The sequence below is a fragment of the Panthera leo genome, chromosome C1 (assembly GCF_018350215.1).
Source record: "Panthera leo isolate Ple1 chromosome C1, P.leo_Ple1_pat1.1, whole genome shotgun sequence".
Classification (NCBI taxonomy): domain Eukaryota; kingdom Metazoa; phylum Chordata; class Mammalia; order Carnivora; family Felidae; genus Panthera; species Panthera leo.
Genome location: NC_056686.1, coordinates 181,074,844 through 181,092,707, shown reverse-complemented (window position 1 = coordinate 181,092,707; position 17,864 = coordinate 181,074,844). Strand labels below are relative to the sequence as shown.

General features: G+C 34.8%; 1 protein-coding gene across 4 annotated transcripts in view; it reads right to left on the bottom strand.

Annotated features, from left to right (window-relative positions):
* The window catches only part of SLC39A10 (solute carrier family 39 member 10), a 151,141-nt gene that overhangs the window by 21,614 nt on the left and 111,663 nt on the right, over positions 1-17,864 (bottom strand). For all 4 annotated transcript variants that reach the window (XM_042949528.1, XM_042949527.1, XM_042949529.1 and 1 more), the window contains 3 exons: positions 16,998-17,205; positions 4,793-4,962; positions 2,593-2,781 (listed from right to left, as the gene is read on the bottom strand). In XM_042949528.1, coding sequence (XP_042805462.1) covers positions 2,593-2,781; positions 4,793-4,962; positions 16,998-17,205 — 567 coding nt within the window. The remainder of the gene's footprint in view (positions 1-2,592; positions 2,782-4,792; positions 4,963-16,997; positions 17,206-17,864) is intronic.

The following is a 17,864-nucleotide window of genomic DNA, read 5'->3' as shown; positions in this document are numbered from 1 at the left end:
ACCTCTAACAACTCCTCCAACTTAAAGTTCTATTTCCGATCTATGTAAGTTTATGAGAACAAATAACCTCTTCCCCTTTAACTTGCTTTGATCAACAGAATGCAAGAAAATGATGGACCAGTTCTGGAACTAGTGTGAAACCTGACACCTTTTACTTTTTTACTCAAGGAAGCTAGCCACTAATCTGTGAAGAAACTCAGCCTAGGCTCTAAACAGAGGCCATGTGTGGGCACCTGGGTGGCTCGGTCAGTTAAGCGACTGACTTTGGCTCAGGTCATGATCTTGCAGTTCGTGAGTTTGAGCCCCGTGTCGGGCTCTGTGCTGACAGCTCAGAGCCTGGAGACTGCTTCGGACTCTGTGTCTCCCTCTCTCTACCCCTTCCCCACTCATGCTCTGTCTCTCAAAGATGAATAAATGTTAAAAAAATTTTTTTAGAAAAATAGAGGCCAAGTGGAGGACACTAGATGCAGACATACACATTCATGGGCCTCCTAACCCTGCCCTGTTGAGGCCAACCCAGGCCAGCTGAGTTTGAATGTAGTAGAGTGAGTGAGTGTAGCTGATGGTAGGGGGAACAAAAGAACTGCTCGGCTGAATCCTGCCTAATTTCCTGACAGAATTACGAGAAATAATAAAATGTTGTTATAAGCCATTAAATTGTGGGTCCTTCTGCTTCGTAGCAATAAGTAACAGAAACTGGGGAAACACAAAATGTTCAAAAGGAGTAGTATGGAGACAACCAAAGAAAAGAAACAGCAGCCGTGAGTTGAAGTAGAAAGGAGAAAAGTGGGGGGAAGGGAAAACAAGCCAACCACAGCACAAAAGAGAAAAGAAGAAAATGTACAACACCAGCTGGGATTGTGTTCAACTGCTTTGGTTCAGATTGTCCTTGTCCACTTTCCTGAAAACTTGCCAAATCACTACCCTCAAAGCCCCAACTTGCTGAAACCAGTCCTCATCTGATGTATTACTTAATGTATGCTCTGAAAGCTTCCTTCCAATAACTGACTCTTCTTTGCAGATGGTCAAACGTCTGTTCTATTCAAGGATCACTAATTCCTTTTCTTCAAAACAATGCCATACACTTTTTCATCTTTGGTTACTCACTGTCCTATTTATCATAAAGGAGACACACTGATTTATCTGCACAGATTCCTCTCTTTGATATTCTTGAAGAATTCCTTACTATTAGATACAGAGTACCCCTTTAATGGTGTTCCATTGATTTATCTAATCAAATTCCTTTAATTTATTTACTTCTTTCAATATCAAATTTCCAAAGAGCTGCCATGTTCTGGAGATTCTATTCTTCTACATTAGTTTACAAAAATAAACATATTTAATTTTCCCAGTAAATTTAAATGCAAAATGAGATCAAGATTAAATTATAAAAAACAGAAAACATGTTTACTTTGAACTACCTCTTGAAAGACTACATTTCATACTTACTGGTAAATTATGCAGTCCCTAATATTCTGTACAATTAAATATGAATATTTGCTGCTTAAGTGTTAGCAGGTACACACAACTGAAGAAAATTGAGCTTCTCAGGAATGTCAAAACTTCTCTATATACTTTGCAATATGTAACTGTATTCTAAATTATGTACTCAGAGATGGACCCTAAAATACTTCTATTTCTTGAATGTCATCAACAATTAAATCATATTGATTCTCTCATTTAAATGTTCTGGGGCACCTGGGTGGCTGAGTCGGTTAAGTGTCCGACTTTGGCTCAGGTCATGATCTCATTGTTCATGGGTTTGAGCCCCCCTCTTCTGGCTCTGTGCTGACAGCTGAGCCTGGAACCTGCTTTGGATTCTCTCGCTCTCACTCTCTGTCTGCCCCCACCCCACTCACACTCTTTCTCTCTCTCAAAAATAAATAATCATTAAAATTTTAAATAGTTCTCTTAATCACCTTATCTTTCCTATTCCTCATGACATGACTCTACTTCAAGCCCCCATCACCTCTCTTCTGACTCATTTCTCTCCGGCCACTCTCACCTTGGCATCCCTCCTACCAACACTCCATTCTTCACCCATCCACCTTTCCATACACCCTCTGAAAACCAAATGCTGTTAGGCTTCTTTCACTTTTGATCCTTTCCTAGTTCATTCTACCATTCCTCAGATAATAATTCACTTGCACATCATCTTGACCAACCTTCCTTTGAAGGCACTTAAATATGGCAATACCCTGAATAAAATATGGCAATTAAAATTAAATACACTATTTGGAATATGATATGAAAATACAGACAAAAAGTAGGACTTATTTCCCACAGATTTATATAGCAACTGGAAATCACAAGGAATGAGTCATAGTTTTCACAGCTATTTTGTAGCTGGGCAAGAATTAGAATCACTCCCCCTGAGTCCCAGTTTAGAGCTCTGTTCTAAACCATATTTTGTCTCAAGGAAATATATACAAAATACATACATATACAAAATATATACATAAAAATGGCAAAGATCAAAGTCAATGTTTCCTTGAACACACACCAACATCATAATTAAGCATGTGGCCAGAAAAAAAATTTTTTTGAGTTTCGTATCTCAGAAAACGGAAGAAATCATTACAAAGTACTTACTCTTTGCTGTTTGTAGTGCTTAAACATTCTAATGCAGTGTTCAATGATAAATAACAAGTAAATGCCTCCTAGAGCGACAAGTCCTTTCAATACGGCATCATATTCCTCCAAAAACTTCTTAGATTCGTGTCCATGAGAATGTCCATGCCCATGTGCATGTTGATGACTATGATCATGTCCACCCTGAGACTATTAATAAGAATAACAAAAACTTCTAAACAAGTAATTAAAGATGCTTTTTAAAATTTTGAGACTATAATCTGCTAGGACACACAAAAAAATACCTTTCAATTTTTAAAGTGGTTCTCTAAATATTATCTCACATAAATATAAGTGGCCTTTTATTTAATTTTGCTGTCTGTATTCAGTGGCCTGGAAAGTATTACATTTCATGGTAACTCTAAAACAAAAGACCACAAACTCAAACGGCTATAGGAGCTGACACACACTACAGTGAGAAAATCAAGCAGCATTAAGATATTAGGAAGCATGGGTCCTTTTTAAACCAAAGTGAACATGACCCAGATGTCTAACATGCAGTAAAAACAAACTAATTCACCTGCCAGTCACAACCTGTGACTCCCTGTAATCTTTTTCTTAAACTGATTATATTTTTATGTTTTTTCTCTTATAAATTGAAGAAGTGATGAGACGCTACCTGTACTTACAAACTATGGAACATTATAAGTATACACTCACACATGTGTTTATTTTTCTACAGTTTAAATCTTTAGCAAAAAATAAATTATAGAAATGGGTACTTTTTAATTGTCAAACGTACAAGTTCCACAATAACAATCTTAAAAATTAGAGATCTGGTCTTAAGTATTTCCCTTCCTTATAACATTTATCTGTATTTTTTCTCCATCTGCTAGCAGCCAAGAGAAGAGATTTCTAAACTTCTCAAAGACGGTAAGGCCATTTAAAAAGGTAACAGCTTTACGTAATTAATACTTAAGAAAAAAATAAGTCAAATAGCACCTGAAGACTGTTCTCACTTCAATCAACTGTTCTTAATAGGCCCAGTTTTGAAATTTTGTGGCTATTCTTGAGGATGGTAAAAAGGGAAAGCAAGGGGTAGGAATAAAGGAGGAAATCAGTAAATAACATAATGAATCAATTTTTAAAAATTTACATTCACAGTTTAAGATTTATTAATCAATTTTTTAAGGCAGTGTCATATGGTATTCCAGATACCAAATCTGAATTCTGAACCAATTCCTCTGAGTGAAGAAGGGGAAGAGGAGTATACAAAACACACAAGTAACAATTCTGGGAGTGCCTGGCTGGCTCAGTTGGTAGAGCGTCCAACTCTTGACCTCTGGGTTGTGAGTTCAAGCCCCATGATGGGTGCAGAGATTACTTAAAAAACGCAAATCTGTTTCCCAAATACTCCAAAGGAGGTGGTAAGAATATTTTAAAAAAACATTCAAACCTGTAATTTTACATTTGGAAAAGAAAAAGCCCCAGTGTTTTCATAATTTGAAGTAAAAGCAGTAACACTGTATCAAATACTAACTAATAACAGATTTTAAAAGGTTGCTAAGCGTGGTACCAGAAGTGTGGGCACATGATACTATTAGAAGGGTCCCGAAATAGAAGAAAATAAGTGGTATTCCGGGAGAAAACATAAATGGCCCCATATGTAAGGAGCTAAATGCCTATAACTGAAATTAGTTAACTAAATTGTTAACTGAATATTTCAGCCTATTCTTGATCAAATAAAGATACCTGGGGCACACTGACTATACAGCACAATCATAAGACCACTTCTACATTTCTCCTAATGGCTTTCTTGATATAGCATACAGATAAAAATCAATGGATGGTGTATCTTCTTAAGTATTCATTTACAGAACTGCTAATAGAGCAATTTTTGTAAATTTCAGCTCTACCCAGATTAAACTGACATATAAAACTGTATTTAAAGAGTACACTGTGGTGATTTGGTATGTATACGTTGTGGCAGGAAAAAGTAATACTGATGTAACCAATTTTTGTTGCTGTATTAAAACCTAATGACTCAATTTACTTCAAAACTATTGCTATTAAAACTATGCAAATGGAAAAAATACTTCATCCTATAGGCAAATACAACAAATACTAGATTAGTGTACTATAGTTTGCTAATGAAGGACCTTTTTAGCTTAAATATTTTTATTTTTGTTTTGTTTTTTTAAAGATTAAAAAGATTTCTTACATGGGGCAGTAGATGAAGAAGGGCGTCTCCACTCATTGTTCCTACAGCTAGTGCAACAAGGAATGTGAGAAGAAATTTGAAGCATCCTTGGTTAATGATGGGAACCAAGATCACGCCTAGCAAGGAAAGCAGGCTAATGACAGTGATAGAAATGATACCACAAATCCATGCTGTAGGAAAGAAATTAATAGTCAACATTAATATGACAATATAAGCCAAAAAGCTCTAAAGAACAATAAACTTAAGATAAATGAGTCATGGAAGATAGATTATCTTACACTGACTATGCTTTTTAAGAAGTTTTACATTTTGGCACTGCTGTGTTTAAAAACAAAACAACCACATAACCCACCTGAACACTTTAAAAAAGAAGAAGTTCAGACCAAGTTATAAATAGTACCTTCAGTAGCCCATCTTATTAGAAACAGGGATTTAAAATGACTTCAGGCTGTGATTCACTCTTAATATGTAGACTGTCAAAAAAATTTTACCAATGTATAAAGGCAGAGCCACAGCAATAAAACTATTCATTTAGAGAATACAATTATAAAACTCTCCTGTGAGCATTAGAGGAAGCTGAGTATCTAGTGTTATCTTTATAAATCTTTTAATACAAAGTTTGAGAAACTTAATATACCAGTCCAAAATGGAAACATATTCATAAGAGATTTAAAAAAAAAAAGCCTTATTATTGGTACCATTTTTGCATTTCATTTCTTATTTTTACAAAGGATAATTCAATCCTGTCCCCTTGATACTATTTTTACACTCCATAAATAGTTCCAAATTCCCCTTGCTCCAATTTGGCTTTCTGTATCATTTTCTACTTTGTAAAAATTACACTATATAATTTTGGGGGGTTTTGTTTTTTAAAGTGTATTTACTTTGAGAGAGAGAGAGAGAGAGGGAGAGATAGCACAAGCAAGGGGGGAGGGGCAGAGAGAGGGAGAAGGAGAGAGAGAATCCCAGGCAGGCTCCTCACTGACAGTGTGGGATGCAGGGCTTGAACTCACAAACCACGAGGTCGGATGCTTAATCAACTGAGCCACCCAAAGGCCCCTCACTATGTAACCCTGATTGAATCAGAGCACAAGAGAAATGTTTTCACAACAGGATTTGTGAAAAACAGAAGTGTGATGGAAAAGGGGAATTCTGTCCACATTTCTTTATCAAGGCTATTCATACATAGATTAGATACCAGAAATAACTGCCAGTGGTTCAGGGGATGGGGCATGTTCATTTAAAAAGTGAGATTATTTTCAATCGGTGGCCTAAAGTGAAATAGAAATGTTCTGGCCTAAAAGTTCTGTTTAATTTTTATCTACAGAAAATTTCACTCAATAATAACTTGGTAAAGTTTTTCATCTAAAATGCTATTTTTTCTCATCAAACCCAGTAAGACTATAATCTGCTGAGAAATTTTACGTTAAGTGTTATAGTAAGGGAACAATGAAAAATGTATTTCTTCAACAAGGTAAAAAAAATTTCAAAGACAGAAGTAAGGATAGGTAAGGAAATGAAACTTTACTTCACCCACTAAATGCTGAGATTTATCAATTCAACTGTGTTTATACGTTGGACATTTTAGTCACAATATCCAATGACATTAATACTATAAGCTAATTCCATGCTAAGGTAGCTCACAGGATTAAAACAACAGGTCATCTACTACTAATGGAAGTTCTGTGATTTATTCTATATCTAACAGATAATTTCTGATATAAACACGGGTAATCTAAAAGTCCAAAAGAAGATAGAAACACACAGCCAGAATTTGCATTTAGAGTCTTTAATCCTTGCAAAGATTTGGGAACAAGGAAGGAAGAGGCAAAGGGAAAAGATTCATTATGAAGGCAACACTGTTAGTGAAACCAAAAGATAAGAACAACTATGGTTGGGACTATAAGGCACAAGGAGCTAAGGTCAAAAACTCTATTCTAGAAAGAAAAATATAAGGTCAAAATGTTGACTTAATAATGATGACCAAGTTAGTTTATCTCTGTGCCTCAAGCACAGGCAGGAATAATAAAGTCAGTGGGAGAGCCTGAGGAAATAGGTTGGAGTAAGGTGGCCATAGGTCTAAATTCAGGGAGCCAATAAAAGTTATTGGCCAACTAAACCAATAAAGGAGTGTCAAAATTACCACAGCTCTGTAGTTTCAATCATAGTAATGGGGGAAAAAAATGGACAAAAGATACTTGTAGTAACTAAATGGGACAAATTGAGGCTGGTAACAAATACATTAACCTGAAGATAATATGTCTCCTATATTAATATACAATTCTCCCTTCCCAAATATGTTTTTTTCTTACTTGGGCAGTAATTAAATTTAGAAGCACTTTATCTCAAAACAATCAATATAAAAGCAACTTCAATTAAGAACTTAAAGAAAAACAGTACTAAAAATGACTTTAAAAAGCCAGTAATTCATATTCCATGATACTCTGTATATGCTAATATATATGCATAGGTATAGCCAAAGCTATAGATGAGACCCAAATATAGTATAAAGAGTAAACAAATTTGCTAACTTCTCGTAAGTATTAAAAATTTGTATTAATCAGAATTATTTTGCAAATGATGTGCTGGAATTAAGCACCGAAGCTGTCCAAATGAAGTATTTCTTAGTTTATTCCTATGTCCCAATGTCCAAGAAAATTCATATAATCTATAGATTAAGATGCTAAATTTACCCAAAATCTAGTTGGGTAACTGTTATTTAACCTGATCTTTCCTTTTTTATTTTTTTTTAGGGTAATATTATATTCTACACTGGGAAATATACATTCATTCATTTTTGGATTTGCCCTTTAAGATATTTGCAATAGAAATTAAATTTCTAAATCTTATTATAAGGAGTATACCATTAATTTGATATAACAGATATTTGAGATGGTTAACAATTTACACAAAATAATTTAACAAACTAATAAAATATTAGCATTAGGATCATATTTGAACATTTGAGCTTATTAGATTACAGAATTCAAGACCCTAGGGGAGCCTGGGTGGTGCAGTCAGTTAAGCGTCTGACTCCTGATTTCATCTCAGGTCACAACCTCACGGTTTTTGAGTTCAAGCCCCACATTGGGTCCCACACTGACCATGATGCAGAGCCTTCTTGGGATTCTCTCTCTCTGCCCCACCCATGCACATGTACTTCTCTTTCTCTCAAAATAAATAAACTTAAAAAAAAAAAAAAAAAGAATCTAAGACTCTATTAAACCATTATATATTCTTATAAGCATATTTACAAAAATCTAATCATTAAAGAGAGATGAGAGAAAATGTGATTCTAGTTCCTAATCACAAAAATTATATCTGAAAATGAACATTATTCTAAGCAAGTATTTCCTTTCTAAAATTCCCATATTAACTCCTGGCTAAGGGTGTTCTGAATGCGAAGAAAAGTCCTAAAAGAGTCTATGAAACCATAAATATTTTGCAATGCTCTGAGGTGACTTACAATTTCAAATGGCTTTTGGTTAATTAGCTAAAAACCAAATTACCAAATGACAAATCAACCAAAATTGAATCCAGTGAAAATCGATGTGCCAATATGATAGGTGAGCTAAATATATCGTCACTTAACACCAATCACAGACAGACTGACACATTATATTAGTCAAGTGCTTACACAAATAGTTGGGGGAGGGGTCTGAGTGTGAAAGGGTGTGTGAATTCACATGTGCACAAATGAGTACATATCACATATTACACACTCCCAGGTATAATTTCTTATGTATCAGCTCTGAAATCATCTTTCTCATCCACCCGAGAAAGCAAATCTGTGAACTAAGACATACTTGAAAGAGAGAAGCCAGTCATTATTAGAAAATCTTTAGCATTTTTGATATTTGACATCTGAAACTCAGAAAATACAAGAAAACATAAGCCCACAAAGGAGAAAGCCTTACATAAATCAATCCAGCATCAGAGCCCAACTTCAGGTGTGCCATCGTGGTTCTATCTTTAAGGGAATGCCATTTACTTAAAAGAAAATGTGAATGATGCCACTTCAGTCAGTGCAACGGTATCACATTGAGCTTGGCCAGTGGCCCCTCCAAAAGAAGTTGATACACACACACTCTTTAAAAAATAAATAATACAAATGCTTTTGGTTTTCTGGTCACTTGGCCAAATGATCGTCAATAATTGGTTACTGACCAACAACAAAAGCCAAGAATCAGAAAAAGACTAAGCTCTTACATTAAAGTTAAATAATCTGTATAACTCTGAACACCTTATATAACTTTTCTGAAATTAAGAGTTCTCATTTTTCCAACTAGAAGAAATAGATTTAGTATGCATGCTACCTTCAAAAGATTTAATGGATCCTATAACTTCTCATAACATATTTTGTATAAAACACAGAGCACAACTGGGACTATTAAAATTATTCTTCCATATATACATTGCCTGTATTGACAGAGTTGGAAATTATTAAAACCATTTTCAAAGATGTCTATTATTCTGCCACTTTAAAAGGAGAATTATCTTTCCAATTCCTTGATTACCAGTAAGCTACTTTAACTGGCACTGTAATTGCTATCTTCACACTATATAGCTAGAAAGGACTTTAATAATCTACACTAGCATTACTCAAACTGTGTTCATCTAATTCTCAGAGGTATTCCAAGGGGAAGGAGAGGAGAATTTAATAATCAAAAAGATTTGGTAATACTTGGTTAAACAAGTTCCCTCAAAGCCTCCACCAGTTTAATAAGCAATATGAATCTCTGCAAGGGGAATACAATGTGCGGCATTTTTCTAACTCACTTGATCATGGAACCTATTAGTATATCTCAATGAACCAGGATCCTCCTACAAAACAGGATTTGGAAAATGCTAATGTAGACCAGTGTCATTCTACTTTACAGATTTACATACTGAGGCAGAGAGATGTTAAATGTTAAATAATGTGAATTCACACCTACTAGAATGGCTGTTAAAAAAAAGAAAGAAAATCACATGTTGGCAAAGATGTGGAGAAACCGGAACCCTGGTACACTGCTGGTGGGAAGGTAAAATGGCACAGTCACTCTAGAAAAGGTTTGGTAAGTCCTCAAAAAACTAAATGGAATCACCTTATGACCCAGGAATCCCACTCCTACGTATATACCCCCAAACAACTGAAAGCAGAGACTTCGATACTTGTATGCCTGTGTTCATTACAGCATTACTCAAATAGGCAAAAGGTGGAAACAACCAAGTACCCATCAATGCATGAATGGATTAACAAAATGTGGTATATACATGCCATGGAGTATTATTACTCAGCCATAAAAAGGAATCAAGTTTCAATATATGCTACAATATGGATGAACCTTGAAAACTATACAGAGCGAAATACACCAGACACAAAAAGACAACTATGGTATGATTCTACTTATCTAGAATAGCCAATTCAGAAACAAAAAAGACAAGAAGTTACCAAAGGCTGAGATTAAGAGGAAATGATGATTTGTTGCTTAATGGTTACATAGTTTCTATTTGGGGTGATAAAGATTTTTTTTAGGGTGCCTGTGTGGCTCAGTCAGTTAAGCAACCGACTCTTGATTTTGGCTCAGGTCATGATCTCACAGATTTGTCAGTTCACACCCTGCTTGCAATTCTGTCTCCCTCTCTCTCTGCTCCTCCCTTGCTCACATGTGCTCGCTCTCAAAAAAAAATGAACTTAAGAAAAAAAAAAATTTTTAATAGATAGCCTGGCTGGCTCAGTTGGTGGAGTGTGTGACTCTTGATCTCAGGGTTGTGAGTTTGAGTTGGGTACAGAGAATTACTTAAAAATAAAGTCTTTAAAAAAATAGTTTGGGCATGAGCACTGGGTGTTGTATGGAAACCAACTTGACAATAAATTTCATATATTGAAAAAAAAATAGTTTGATGGCTGCACAACATTGTGAATGTAATAATCGCCACTCATTTGTACACATCAATGGTTAAAATGGCAAATCTTATATATATTTTAACATAATAAAAAATGATTAAATAGCTAGCTAAAATGGCAAAGTAAAAACTAAACGAAAACTCCTGTTAATCCACTGTTTTCTCCTAAATTAAACTACAGTATTTTCAGCAAATTCTTGGCCCAGTCATTTATTACTTATGTATTTACTTCACAGAGGTGGTTCCACATAAAGGAGAGTCTGTAAGAAAAATAAGACTAAACATGAAAGTAAGAAGAAATACTATTAACTCAAATGGCAATCCATCTTTCAAAATTTGAACAAATTGGGATGGGGGAGGGACAAAAGATTACCACAAAACAACATAAAATCATCAGAATATACTTTTACTTATTTCAGTGTTACCTAAAAATACATATGAGAGTAAGGTTAAAATATTTATGTCCCATCCAACATAAATTATCACTTAGGTTTCTTATTTCCTAAGAAATAAGGGCTAAGAAGCTATATTTCCCGTTTCAGGTAAATTAGAAATTTTCTAGGTATTTTCTATAGATTGCAATTATTCCATCATACCTATTTCATTAGCAAAACCACCCGCAATCTCTCACAAGTGTATGTTATAGATACATGTTTTCTTATACTGATTTACTGTTCATTTTTTAAAAGTAATTTTAGGGGTGCCTGGGTGGCTTAGTCAGTTAAGCATCTAACTTCAACTCAGGTCATGATCTTACGGTTCGTGAGCTTGAACCCCACGGCAGGCTCTGGGCTGACACTCAGAGCCTGGAGCCTGCTTTGGATTCTGTGTCTCCTTCTCTCTCTGGCCCTCCTCCATTCAGGTTCTCTCTCTCTCTCAAAAACAAATAAACATTAAACAAATTTTTAAAAATTTTTTTAAAAAGTAATTTTAGCTTTCCAGCACTAAAATTTTAAGTAATAGTCTCTTTACAACTTGTAACTCTTCTTCGAGGACAATTACAATCCTTTTGACCTATGAGAAGTAAAATTGTTTTCATTTTATTGTACTTGAAATATTTTCCCATGCTATTTATAAACACTTATTTTTAGAATTTGTAACATTTATATTTAAGCTTACATAAATGCTACCATAATTTCCTATGTATAGAAAAAAAGCAGGTAATAAAATTTTTCTGATTTCTAACCAAATTATTGTACTTTTAAAATCACAACTTGTTTATTAATATACAACCCCCAAAACAATAACAAAAACCAAACAATAAAAGGCATCTTTTCTAAAACTTAGGCCAACCAATGAAACACAAACTATTAAATACAACCAGCAAATGTTTCCTTTATCTGTACCCAAGATACCATATACAATAAAAAACGTTAAATGTCTGAAACAAGCTTCACTTATTCTGCAAATTAGGTTGCTTAAAACGTTAAAGGTCTTCAAGCTTAGTTATTCACCAACTCCCTTTCTCATTATCTAGAGAGAAAATGCATTCTTTTAAAAAGAAGCGCTCATCTGTGGAAACTTTCTAATTAACTCGGTTCAAAGCATGTGCAAGATGGCAGTTTTCTACAATTTCAGCATTTTAATTGGCAGAAAAAGCTTAGCGGCCTATTCACAACCCCCCTTGGTAATTAAGCTAGGGTCAACTCTATGACTAAATGAGCCAATCTTGTGAAACAAACGATTTCCACCATACACAGTATATGGCATACTTGGTTTACAGCAGTCTTTGAGCAGTAATGAGGTGGTCGCTGTGTCACTATGGGAGATTTATATAGAACAAGTTAACCTTTCTTAATAGTGCAGCAGTCATTAAAAATAATTACTAGCAGGGCATTCTTTCTAACAATTATTAACATCTATCAGGACATAGTTAATTCAAGCTTCATTTCTGACAGTGCTAATAACCACCTGCAAACAACTAATCAATATTCACTATTAGTTATGTATTTGCTTTCAAAGCTAGTATTATTTCCTCTAAGGCTTTTCAGATTGAATAAACTATAATTTTCAATATTATGATGGTCAAGCATCTGTCAATACCTTTGTTAAAATATGTCATTATAACAAAAATTTAAGTCATAATCCAGAATTGATGTAATAACAACTAGAATTTCTTAGAAGCCTTAAAAATAAAAAAAAATTTAAAAAGGCTATTCGTTTTAACTCTAGATGTGACAATCTTGTCAGTCTGTGTTTTTCCATGTAAAGAACAAAGTGTTTTATTTTTAATGTAAGTCAAATAATCTCAGGCCTAGCTTCTCCTTTCCCCCTGCCTCATTGAGAATTTATAAGCACCTGTGAGAGACTGTGGTTCTCAAGGTGTTTACTCATCTACAAAGGTCACTGAACATGTAATGAAGCCAGCAAAGGGAACATATTTTATCTGTCCAAAGACCAGAATTGAGAGCTACTAGGTGGACTTTCTCTGCCTTAATGACTGGGTATTACCTAACAAGACTATTATTCTTGGGTGTTTTTGTTTTACTGATCTATACTTACAGCAATACTTATACAAATACTTACCTCTACCACTTTCTTGTCTATGTCTGCACTACCTGTCAAAACACTACCAAATATAACTAAATTTAACTCTCTTTATCTTCCTGTCACACTTTTGCTAGCAAAGCAGACTTAAGAACCTTTTTAGCAGAAGCAGTGGAGACGGGAACAGCAGTTACAATTACAAGCTTTAGGTGGAGAATACTCTAGTTCATATCACGGTTCTGCTACCTGGCAGCTATGTGACTTTGGGCAAGTTATTTCATTTCTCAAAGCCTCCATTCCAGCAAATAGGAACAAAAAAAGTTCCCATCTCATGGGTTTAACAAATTAAATATCCTTGTAAAAGTATTTAGAACAGTACATGGTAAGGTTCTAATAAAGACTATAATGATTAATTTATCTATTCTCAAGTTATTTTCCTATTGCAAAGAAATTACCAATAGGTAGGTACCTATGAGACTTATTTTGTCATGTATTGAGAGCATTTTCTTTTACTTGAACTCTTTCAAGCTTTAAGGAGTATCTATCTCTATCCCAAATAAAACTCTTATATATATATGGAATGTGATATTCTTAAACATGTCTACCATACTCTTGTGCTATGAAAAAATTTTAAATTCTGCGTTTTCCACCTTTTATCTTAACAGAATTTCTTTTTTGGCCCACATTCACACATATTAATTTAATTTAGTCTCTTTCATTACAATGCAACAGTGCCACTCCATCTTTGGCCTTTCAGCCAGAACTGCCTTCATCGTGATTTTGCACATGATAAAGTTCATGAGAATTCCACTCATTCTGAGAAGACTGTATTATCAAAGTACACTAGGCTGATAGACAAATGACCCTTGAACACTGTGGGGTTGGGGACAAACCCCTGCCTCTGCGTGTGTAGCCAAAAATCCAAGTGTAACTTTTAACTCCCCCCAAATTTAACTATTAACAACCTACTCTTGATGGAAAACCTTACCATTAACGTAAACAACACATATTTTGTATAAGTGTTACATATCGTATTCTTGCAATACCTGACTTTTCCTGAATTTCTTCAGTATTTCTAGGCTACCCGGTTCATCTGTGAGGTTTTTTTTGTTGCAAACCTCCAAGAGATTTTCTAATTTATTTATTGAAAAATATCTGCATACAAGTATACACATGCAGTTCAAATCTGTGTTGTTCAAAGGTCAACTGTAGTCATAAAATGATCTTCAAAGACTCATTTTCAACAAGTGTCTTTCCTCGGTTATAACTGAAAGCTTACAGATTAATATTAAGTAATTTATTCAATCAATATATCAGCACTTTTTGTTCAAAGTACCCTTTACCTACTTAGGCATTAGAGACACTTGAGATGAAAGACCTGGTCACTTCCTTTAAGTAGCTGAAGTCCACAACAAAAACAGATAACAAATCCAATTATTAAAATCCCTCAAGCTCTGTATGATAATGGAGATATCCAGAGAGTGTCAAGGAAGGGGATTTAATTAAGCCTAGGATAGTAAATAGGTTATCCCAGAGGGTCTAACCCTTGAGCTGAATTTTTGACAAATCATAGTAGTCCCTCTAGTAGAAAGGTTTAGAAGGTGAAAAGGCAGAGATAAAAGAGGGAAAAACAGTATAATCTGTCATTAGGAGTTTGTTATGGTTAAGGCTGAAAGGATATAAATGACCAGGGGACCCAGGCTGGCTCAGTCAGTAGAGCACTCAAGTCTTGATCTCAGGGTCATGAGTTTGAACCCAACATCGGGTGTAGAAGAGCTTACTAAAAAAGAATGGTAAGGGATAAGGATGGAGAGGTAGGTAGGCAGGAATCCTATCCTGGAAAGCCTGACTGGCCAAGTAAAGGACTCTGAAATTTGAACAACATAGCATAATGCAGTTTGCTAAAATATAGGAGAAAAAAATAAAACTAGCACATCACATCAAATCTATGTTTTCCAGGGGCGCCTGAGTGGCTCAGTCGGCTAGGTGTCTGACTCTCCATTTCAGCTCAGGTCGTGAACTCACAGTTCGCGAAGTGTGAGCCCCGCACTAGGCTCCATGCTGTTAGTGTGGAGTCTGGTTGGGATTCTCTCTCCTCTCCCTCTCTCTACCTGCCCCTCTCCAAAAAAAAAAAAAGAAAAAAAAAATCCATGTTCTCATAGACATTATTGCTTATAATAAAAAGATAAAGAAAAATATTAGAGATCTAATGAAAAATTTTGAACAGTATAAAGATATATGACAAAAATCATAAAAGCAATAATCAGAATTAACTAAATCTGGTAGATAATAGCATAGTTATTAACTGACCAAAGGATTTATCAGACAAACCTTAGCGTTGGTGGGATCTAACATTTATTAGGCCTAGGAAATGTGGGCAAATTACTAAATTTGTCTATACCACAGTGTCCCTATCTGTAAGAACAAGAATCATGTAACAGCTCCCTCGTATAATAACGTAATAGATTATTGTTAAAATTTAATGGGGGGGAAAAAGCATGTGAAACACTCAGCACATGGATAGTAAAATGATTAAATACCCTCGGCTTGAATCCCAGTACTATCAGGGATTAGCTCTGAGACTGTGGGAAAGTTATAAGAACATTCTCCACCTTATAATAAAACTGCTGTTGAGTAAAAGTCATTAACTTTTACTTAACACTTAACACTACAATACGTGTTTGTTAACAAAAGTATGTTAACTATCACTAAAAAGAAAAAGTCTATGTCAGACAATCTCATTTGTATTCTAGAAAGGGACGGTTATGAAGTTATTTCAACAATTCAATCAAGAACCAAGAAGGACCTGAACAAAAGTTATAATGGAGTAGACAGAGTTGGAAGGTATTTAAGAGAAGATTCAATTGGACTTGACAACTGATTATATAAAGGAAACAAAACAAAAACCATATGGGAAAAATTTCAAAGACTTTCAGATTTTATCAAAAAACAATTGTTACGGTTTTAGGGATTCAGTAAGAGGAACAAACTTTTCATGGAGTAGAAACTTTGGAAATCTCAAGTGGGAGGTACCTGTGAACATCAAAGTGGAGCTATGTAGCCAGCCTAATATGGTTTGAAAAAAGCCTAGATGGGGTGCCTGGGTGGCTCAGTCAGTTAACAGACTGACTCCTGTTCAGGCCATAATCTCATGGCTCGTGAGTTTGAGCCCCACATCGGCCCTGTGCCGACAGATCAGAGCCTGGAGACTGCTTCAGATTCTGTGTCTCCCTCTCCCTCTCTCTCTCTCTCCTGCTTGCTCAATCTCTCTCTCTCAAAAATAAAGAAACATTTTTTAAAAATCTAGAAAGAATTTTAACAATAGTTTCGGTCTTTTGTTGAAGGTCTCTATAAAACTGCCCATGATGAATTCATGTGCCAATCACTGGCACTTCTGAAACATTCAGAGAGTTTAACCACACTGGCTTCACTTTTTATTTCCTTACAAACTTAATGTTAGCTTTTTATCAGAGGCCCTCAACTCTGCTAAAAAGTAACTATAACACCAAATCACTTTAATTAGTGGCCCCAATATTTACATTTGCCCATGTAGAAGAATCCATTTTATCGCAAACCTACAATCTGCTTTTTAATCTAGTTCTCTATCCATAGCAAAAATATTCCTCCATAATACCAGAAAGGGACAAGTAAGCTGTATTGTGCCTCTTGTCTATCCCCAATCCTTTCTAAATGCTCATATCTAAGCCTGACTAAAACACCGAAAGTCACCCAAAGGAAGACAATTTGGAATTACAGTACTAATTCAATTACATTAAAAAAATAAGTAGAGAGACTATTTTGAGGGAAAAAAAACTTAAATCTTTCTTACCTGATGCCCCTATATTTGCCTTATCTTCAGGAACCTGATTTTTATCTTTATTTAAATCTTCAACTAAAAGTTTGTCAAAATGCTCAATACAAAGTCTGCTGTCGATTTGATACAATAAAGCAGGGCAAAGGTATGTAAATAAATCAGGTGAGATCGGAGAATTGGCACCATGACCATAGTATTTTAACAACTGAGTGACGTTCAAACACTGCAAGGGAATTGATAAAACAAATTAAGTAAGAGTACTTTAAGAAGATTAAGCAGAAAAAGAAATTACTATGTAATGAAAAATATTCTAAATATTATTTGAAAATAATCTGTAATACAGAGAACTATTACAAATAAAGGTTTCTTTTAAGGATTTATGATGGAAATACATTGAACTTCATTACCCAATACTTTTTATGGACTTTAGCCATTTTTCCACTCTAATACATGAAGATAATGACTTTCTTGGTAACTGATAAAAATCACTCACAACTATATTCGTAAGGGGTGAGAAGAAAAATCACTTTCCTATTCAAAGTGAAATCATCAATCATTTGTCAAATAGACACAAAGTACTTTAATAAATTTATATTAAAATATATCATTCTAGCCTAAATGCTAAAAGTAGAAGACAAGAGAAGGCAGCTTCATCCACCAGTACTTTTAAGGGCAGAACAAAGCAGAAAACACATAGCAAACAAGTTTGGACCTATCATATGCAAAATATCTAAAATGAAGGCAAAGCAGGTGGTAGTGCTTTTTCTTTTTTCCCCCACACATAACACACTTCGGTTGTATGCTTGTTACTGACTTGCTACCTCATTATATGATTTTTTTTTATGGGATAAAAAACAAAATCAAAACACACAAACAAAAAAA